Source organism: Salpingoeca rosetta (assembly GCF_000188695.1).
Source record: "Salpingoeca rosetta unplaced genomic scaffold supercont1.14, whole genome shotgun sequence".
Classification (NCBI taxonomy): domain Eukaryota; class Choanoflagellata; order Craspedida; family Salpingoecidae; genus Salpingoeca; species Salpingoeca rosetta.
Window position 1 is genome coordinate 1317975 of NW_004754920.1, and position 7772 is coordinate 1325746.

At 54.9% G+C, this 7772-nt stretch overlaps 3 protein-coding genes across 3 annotated transcripts; 2 read left to right on the forward strand and 1 right to left on the reverse strand.

Moving 5' to 3' along the window:
- Positions 1 to 293: 293 nt before the first annotated feature.
- On the forward strand, positions 294 to 2592 carry PTSG_06386 (uncharacterized protein; the record flags this gene model as incomplete). The annotated part of the gene is made up of 8 exons (XM_004993218.1): positions 294 to 419; positions 600 to 651; positions 810 to 861; positions 1165 to 1308; positions 1471 to 1629; positions 1765 to 1926; positions 2262 to 2406; positions 2558 to 2592. Exons 1-8 carry the CDS (start codon positions 359 to 361, stop codon positions 2590 to 2592), a joined length of 810 nt encoding a protein of 269 aa, XP_004993275.1. The 5' UTR covers positions 294 to 358.
- A 250-nt stretch (positions 2593 to 2842) lies between these two features.
- On the reverse strand, positions 2843 to 4938 carry PTSG_06387 (variable lymphocyte receptor; the record flags this gene model as incomplete). Its single annotated transcript, XM_004993219.1, has 6 exons — positions 2843 to 2931; positions 3154 to 3254; positions 3478 to 3549; positions 3755 to 3829; positions 4078 to 4558; positions 4836 to 4938. 6 exons carry the CDS (start codon positions 4936 to 4938, stop codon positions 2843 to 2845), a joined length of 921 nt encoding a protein of 306 aa, XP_004993276.1.
- A 359-nt stretch (positions 4939 to 5297) lies between these two features.
- On the forward strand, positions 5298 to 7556 carry PTSG_06388 (uncharacterized protein; the record flags this gene model as incomplete). Its single annotated transcript, XM_004993220.1, has 1 exon — positions 5298 to 7556. One exon carries the CDS (start codon positions 5298 to 5300, stop codon positions 7554 to 7556), a length of 2259 nt encoding a protein of 752 aa, XP_004993277.1.
- Between the last annotated feature and the right edge of the window lie 216 nt (positions 7557 to 7772).

Sequence of the window (7772 nt, forward strand, 5' to 3'; positions counted from 1 at the left end):
ACGTTGCTGTTTGTGCACACCACAGTGGTTTTGGGTGTGCACGCGAGCGGGTAAAGCGTGCCAGTAACGGTAACAAGGGCTTCATACAGCTGTAAGGGGGAATGATGGAAGTGTTTGTGTCTTGTGCTCTGTGTGTGCTCTGCTCTGTGCTCTGTGTGCTCTGTGCGTGTGGGCGGATGCACGTAAGTGGACGTGATGCTGGAGGGTGACACACACACACACACACACGCACGAAGAGCACGTTGTTGTTGGAGTTGCGAGTGACCTTAAGTGAGTGCGCAATTGGCCGTGAACTTGCTGAAATTCACATGAAATCGTCCACAAATCTTCACGACTTTCGCTGACACGACAGATACTGATGATGATGGAGCAGCTGTTGGACGTTGAGGAAGCTCACCAAGCCTTGTTCGCAGACAAAGGTGTGGTTGGCTGGTTGGCGTGTATGTGTGTGTTCCTGTGCGTGTGCGTGTGTATGTACCTGTGTGTGTGTTCTTGTGTGTGTGTTTTCCTGCGTGCGTGTGCATGTGTGTTCCTGCTTCGTTGTGGGCTCTCGATTGTTTGATGTGCGCTTATGTGTTTGTTGCTTTGTTGTTTTGAAGAGCTGCAAGGGCGTGCGAGAGTCGCACTGGAACGCGCTCGAGCTCACGCAAGGTAATCCAACAAGCAATCGCATCGTGCCTCTTTTGTCACGTGTGACGTCCCGTGCATACCATTCCATGTCGTTAGCTGAACTTGCGCTCTCGATCCTTCTCGTCTCATGCACGGCAACACCAACAACACTGACAACAACAACTACTACTGCTCTTCAGAGATGGGGACAGCACGCAACGGCCATCGCCATGGGCAGAATTGTATGCGCAGGTATAGGCAGCGTCACGCGCATATGCGTGTGTGTCGAATGGCGTGGTGGCGGCACAGCCGCCAGTGAATCGAGCAGTTGTGCTCCTGACTGCAGATGCGAAGGGCACCAGCACTACACACACACACACACACACACACACACACACACACACCAGCACTACACACACACACACACACACACACACACACACACACACACACACACATGAATACATACACACACACACACACACACACACATAAATACACACACGCACATAAATACACACACACACATGAATACATACACACTCGTGTGTGCAGGCGGTGCTGGATCGGTGCTTTGACAAAGAGCAAGTGTTGCTGGCAGATTCGTTTGCGGGACCCTTTGACCGCGTGCAGTCTGTGTTCGACACACTGAACACATGTATTCAACAAATTTTGGACGTGTGCCACACGGATGACGATGTAAGGACACCCACACCTCTCTCATCGTCAATCTGAACTTTAAGTAGCTGGCATGGTGGTTGTGGTTGTTGTTTGCGTGAGAAGAAGAGGCAATGAATCAAGTTGGACTGATGCACCGCTTCTCACATTCACGTCTGATCTGCCTTGCCTGTGTGGATACAGGACTTCAACAGCGTCGTGCAGTCGATGGAAGCGATATTGGGGCGTGAGGTGTTTGATATCCTCTTGTGGAAGGCCGGTGAGCTCTCGTACATGTACGCAAATGCCGTTTTCGCCGACAACGCTCCAAATCTTGAAGCCTCACACGACGACCTCACCAAGGTGTGTGTGTGTGTGCGTGTGCGTGTGTGTGTGTGTGTGTGTGTGTGTGTGTGTGTGTGTGTGTGTGTGTGTGTGTGTGTGCGTGCGTGCGTGCGTGTGTGTGTGTGCGTGTAAACCCCGCTTCCCTTCCCTTAGCAGCAACACCACCATCCCCCTCACTCCACCTCGCCCTACACGCCACGTACGGAGGCAGATGATCTGCTGCTGGCCAGCCCATTCGCCGTCAGCGCCGCACGTGATCGGCACAGCGTCATCTCGCGAGTTGAAGATGCTGTACCCGGTTTCGCACGACACCTGGTGTTGGTGGTGATAATGGTGGTGGTGGTGGTGGTGGTGATGGTGGTGATGGTGGTGGTGATGGTGGTGATGATCGTGATGGTACCGGGTGAGGGTGAGTACAACGTCATGCACGCGGCACACATTTACACACATTTACACACATGTAACACACATGTGAGCACATGCAGACACACAGACACACATACACAGACACACACAGACACACACACGCGCACACACACACGCACGCGCACAGATACACACAGACACACACACACACACGTACAGATACACATTTCCGCACAGATACACACACAGACACACATACACAAAAAACAATGTGCACCATGCAGGGGTCGCCGTTGAAGCGGGTGTCGCCATCACAGTTGGCCACGGCGTTGGCGGGCAGATTCGGCACAATCGTGCCGCAGTCAACCGCTGATGGTGATGATGATGATGATGATGATGATGATGATGATGATGATGATGGTGGTGATGGTGATGATGATGATGATGATGATGATGATGATGATGATGATGATGAGCACACACACACACACACATGCACACAGACATTCACACGCACACATACACGTGCACGTGGTGGCCGCACCTGGGCAGTCGATGGAGCCGACCCACTCGCCGTCAGCGCTGCACACAAACTCGGCCGTGTTGTCGCTGTAGCCAGGATTGCACGACGCAACGCATCTGCAGGCAGTGGTAACGTGATGGTGATGACGATGAAGGTTGTCGTTGTTGTTGTTGTGTGTGTGTGTTTTGTGTATGTGTTGATGGTGGTGAGAAAGGACACGTGGGGGGGGGAACTTGTTCGTGTGACAATGAGGCAACACGAAGAAGGCATTTCAACCACAACGACGACGACAACGACGACAACGACGACAACAGCAACAACAATGGGTGGATGAATGAATACTCACGGCTGCCCGCCGTAGATGGTGGAAGCGCTGCAATCTGCCGTCGCCAGCGGATTCAGGTCGGGAATGGTTGGTCCGCAGTCTTTCGCTGTGTCGTCAATCAGTTCGTGACATGGTGGTGTGGTGGTGTGAGAATGGGATGGAGGCGAGAGTGGTGTGGATCAACCAAGTCATGAGGTGAACCATGATGCACACAGACATACGCACACACATACAGACATACACACACACATACGCACACGCACACAGACATACACACACACACACGCACACGCACACACAGAGGCGCGCATGTGTATTGGGGGCGTACGCGTGCAGTATGTGCCGTCGTCGCTGCCGTATCCAAAGTTGCAGAGACACTCGACATTTCCGCCCGTGATCTCGCACGAGGACGGGTTGCCGAGCATGTACCTGGTTGCAGTGGTGGCGGTGGGATGGTGGTGGTGGTGTTGATGGGGTTGAGCGAAGATACATTGAGCGCGCACCACCACCACCGCATCCATGAGCACCACCACCGCTCTTCTTCTTCTCATCATCATCATCATCATCATCATCATCATCATCATCATCATCATCATCATCATCATCATCATCATCATCATCATCATCATCATCATGGTTGTGTGCGACTCACAGCTTGCTGAGGGAAGCGAGGTTGTCAAAGGTGCCTGGGTTGATCGTGTGAATGCTGTTCACGGCAAGATGGCTGCAAGATTGACAAACCAATCATACGAGCGGAAAAGTGGTGAGGCACCAAACACACACAAACACGCACACACAATCATGCATTAAACCATGTGTCTGTGTGTGTATTTCAGCGTGCGGGGACAAGACCACCAACAGCAGCAATCGCAGCAACACAGCCACCACAACGGTCGCCCCATGAGTGTGTGTGTGTGTTGCGGACGTACAGCTGCTCAAGTTGGGTGAGCGCGTCAAACACGCCGTCGTCGATGGTGGTCAGCGAGTTGCCGTCCAGGCGGAGACTGCAACGCAAGCAGCGGACAAGGGGTGGTGGGGTGTGCAAAACGAGAACAGACGTCAGCATGAGTGCACGCAAGAGACGCTCCTGCCACGCATGACAAGCACATCCCAGACGCGACAAACACACGCACACACACACACACACACACACACACACACACAAACACACACACACACATGCACACCCACACCCACCCACACGCACACACACATATGTACAAGCAAGCAAACAAACGCCCCCAGTACGCACATGCGGAGGTTCTCCAGGCTTGAGAACACGTTTCGGGGCAGGGAGGTGAGGCGGTTGCCTTGGAGATAGAGCTCTTCAAGGGAAGTGAGCGTGCTGAACACGTCCGCGCGCAGGCTGAGCAGGTTGTTGTCGGCAAGGTTGAGGACGCGCAGCTGCGTTTGACTTGCAAACGCCTCGTTGGGGAGGTCTGCGAGGGAGTTGTCGGCGAGGTTGAGCGTCTGCAGCCGCGTGAGCACTGACAGGCCCGAGCTGGTGATGGACGTGATGACATTGCCACGGAGGTTGAGCGTGACAATCTCATCGAGGATGAACGGCGTGGTGAACGACGAGTAACTGACGGCCTTGACCTGGGACGAGTACATGGACAAGGATGTCACGTCCTCGGGAAGGCCAAACGGAATACGCGTGTAAGATGTGAAATCGCAGTTCACAATCGTGTCTGAGCAGCGGCAGATGTCAGACCCGCCATCGTTTCGGCACGCTGTGTGTGTGTGTGTGTGTGTGTGTGTGTGAGGGAGAGGGGGAGAGGATTTGGGTGAGTGTGAAAGTGAGTGCACATATAATGTGTCTTGAAAGTGGGCGTGCGGACAAGAGAACAAACACACGCACTTGTGGCACTGTCAGGATGCAACCACAAACACACAAACAAAAGAACACTCACAAAAGTACCTGCTGCAGCATAAACACACAAACACCAACACACAAACAAAAGCACCTGCGGCAGCATAAACACACAAACACAAACACAGCAGACGCACGTCTTGTGTTGAGGGTTTGTGGGTGTGCTGGCGCGGCAGAAAGTGCCAGCAGCGCAAGCAAAGCAAGGAAAGCAGCTCGGGCTGCCTTTCCTCTCCTCGCCATTGTCGTCGTCGTCGTCGTTGTTGTGCTCCTTCTCCTTCTCCTCGTCTCCTCGTCGAAGCCTTCACAACTCCACTCAAGCTGTTCCACGTTCGTGTGTGAATGCTGTAGCTGTTGAGCAGCAGCAGCAGCGGCAGCGTCTGGCAGTCGTCTTGTTGTTGTTTGTTTGCTGTCTTCTGCTCCACGCCATTTCACACAGCCGTGTGTTGAAAGTGCATGGAATCAAGGTTCACAAAAACAATTATGTATGACAATAAAAAAAATGTGCAAGTGGTTGTGTGTGACGGGCCCATTTGGCGCCACCATTTCGAACAACCCCCAAACCGTTCAACGATCAACCACCCACACCACCAACAGCCAAGATGAACAACGATGCCGGTGCGTGGGCGCTTGTGGTGCAGGTGCTGTTGGATGAGGTGGACAGGCTGGATAAGGTGAAGCAGGAGAGGTTCGAGGAGAAGGAGAGCGAACAGGACTGGCGCCGCTACGTGGACATCGACAACTTCCCCATTGCGGAGGTCACGGCCATCCGCACCGTGCGCAGCCTCATGTTCTCTTGCAAGCACCTGTACACCGCGCTGCCAGAGGCGCTCCCAAAATGGTGCCTGCGCAACTGCAAGATGAGCTTCGTCTCCGTGTGGCTCGACACCTTCCGTGGTGGCCCCGGCGACATTGGCGACGCGGCTTGGCTGGAGCAGCGGTTCCTCGTCTACACGTGGCTCGGTGTGCAGTGGCACAGCACGTGCCGCTTCCTCGATGCCCAGGCACGCACGCCGCTGTTTCGGGACACGTTCTCACGGTATGGGCAGGTCGTGTTCAGGGACATGCGTCAGATGATGCTTTGGGTGCAAGGCACCCCGGATTCAGCAACAGCAACAAGCACAGCAACGACAAGCACAGCAACAGGCGCAGCGAAGACAACGCCTGCAAGTGCAACCACCACTGAAACACCTGCAAGCACCACATCAGCCACACCTGCAGCCACAACATCAGCCACATCAACCACCGCCACTACAACACCTGCAGCCACGACAGCTCCAGCCACTGAGCCTCAAGCACCAGTCACCAGCGCAGCTCCAGCTTCTACTGCAGCGACTGCAACAGCAGCAGCAGCAACAACCACAAGCACCACCAATCCAGCAAGCACCACAAATCCAGCAAGCACCGCAACTTCAGCCTCTGCAACAGCAACGACGACGACAGCAGCAACGCCTTGTTTGCGCCTAAGTGAGTTTTCCCTGCAGAATGGCATCACTGTCAAGAGCAAACAGCCGCTGCAGGCGTGGTCTGAGCTCGTTCGTGAACTCGGCGCCCAAAAGTGCCAGCACTTGGACCTCACCATGTACTCTGCCGAGGTGTGCAAGGGCATGTGCTTGGAGAACATTGGAGACCTCCGCCTTTCGTGCCCAGGTGAGCTGACCAACGTGACCTTCCGCAACATCGACAGCATCCTGTTTGACAACGACAGCGCAACCTTCAACATCACGGGCAGCTCGCACAATGTGGGCAAGGTGTCCTTCTACCACGCCACGCTCGAAGACCTGAGTGGCCTCCGCGGCGTGCGTGCGTTCAGCATGCAGTGGAGCATCCTCAACGACGTTGCCTCGCTCTGCGACACAGAGGAGGTGCGGCTGTTTGAGTCGGACGAGGTTGCGGACCTTTCAGCGCTGCAGCACGTGAAAAAGCTCGACGTCATCGGCGGTGATGTGGACTCGCTCCAAGACACGCTGACGTTCCCCAACGCAGAGTTCATCTGCCTGCGTGGCGTGGGAGGCATCACTGCCCTCCACGCGCCAAAGGCCAAGCACATTGACCTTGGAGGCCTCTTCGAGCTGACAGAGGGCAGCTGGCCGAGAGAGCTCGACTACTACGACGTACATTATTGCAGCCATCTCCGTCGCAAGCCACGGCTCAAGCACGTGCGCGTCCATGACCTGCGCCACCGCAACCCCTCTCGTCAGCAGCTTGTGAGTGCCAGCCGCCAGTGCGACCGCCTGTATGTGACCATTGAGGCGCAGGCGAAGGTGGACGCGCTGACGCAGCTGGCGCCGGCGTGTGACGTGTACGCAACCATCCCTGATGCAAACATGATCAGGACCGAACTGCCGCCCAACGTCAAGCAGGCGAAAACGGGCCGCATGGCAATGATGGTGATGGCGCAGCAGCGCCCCGAATGGTTCGGCCGCCTCAGCAGCGAGATGCTGGCGGCAAGCACTGTCCTCGCCAACATGCAGCACGTGCACGAGGTGGAGCTGGAAGGATTTTCCGGCGACGTGTCTCCGCTTCGCAGTGTGCGCAAGCTCAAGCTGGTGGCTGATTACGACACGGCCGCAACACTGTCGGGTCTTTCGCAACTGCAGCACTTGAAGGAGTTGGAGGCAATTGGCTTCAAGTTCACGGGCGAGACCATCAAGGCAGACAGCATGAACCTCAAAGAGTGCTCTGGCACCGTGTCGTTTGTCGACACAAACGCCGTGTACATTGGCAACTGCAAGAAGGAGTTTGTGGTGACCGAGGCACGCAACATTGGCTTTCTCATCCTCAGTGGCAGCCCTGGCTGCGAAGTCAAGCGCAAGGTCAACGTGTCCAAGTTTGTCAACAAGGCAAATCACTTTTGCTGACCACACACTGTGTGTGTGTGTGTGGATTGTGTGTGCGTGCGTGTGTGTGCGTAGATTGTGTGTGCATGTAGATTGTGTGTGTGTGTGTGTGTGTGTGTGTGTGTGTGTGTGTGTGTGTGTGTGTGTGTGTGTGTGTGTGTAGATTGTGTGTGTGTGTGCGTGTGTGTGTGTGTGTGTAGATTGTGCGTGCGTGTGTGTGTGTGTGTGTGTGTGTGT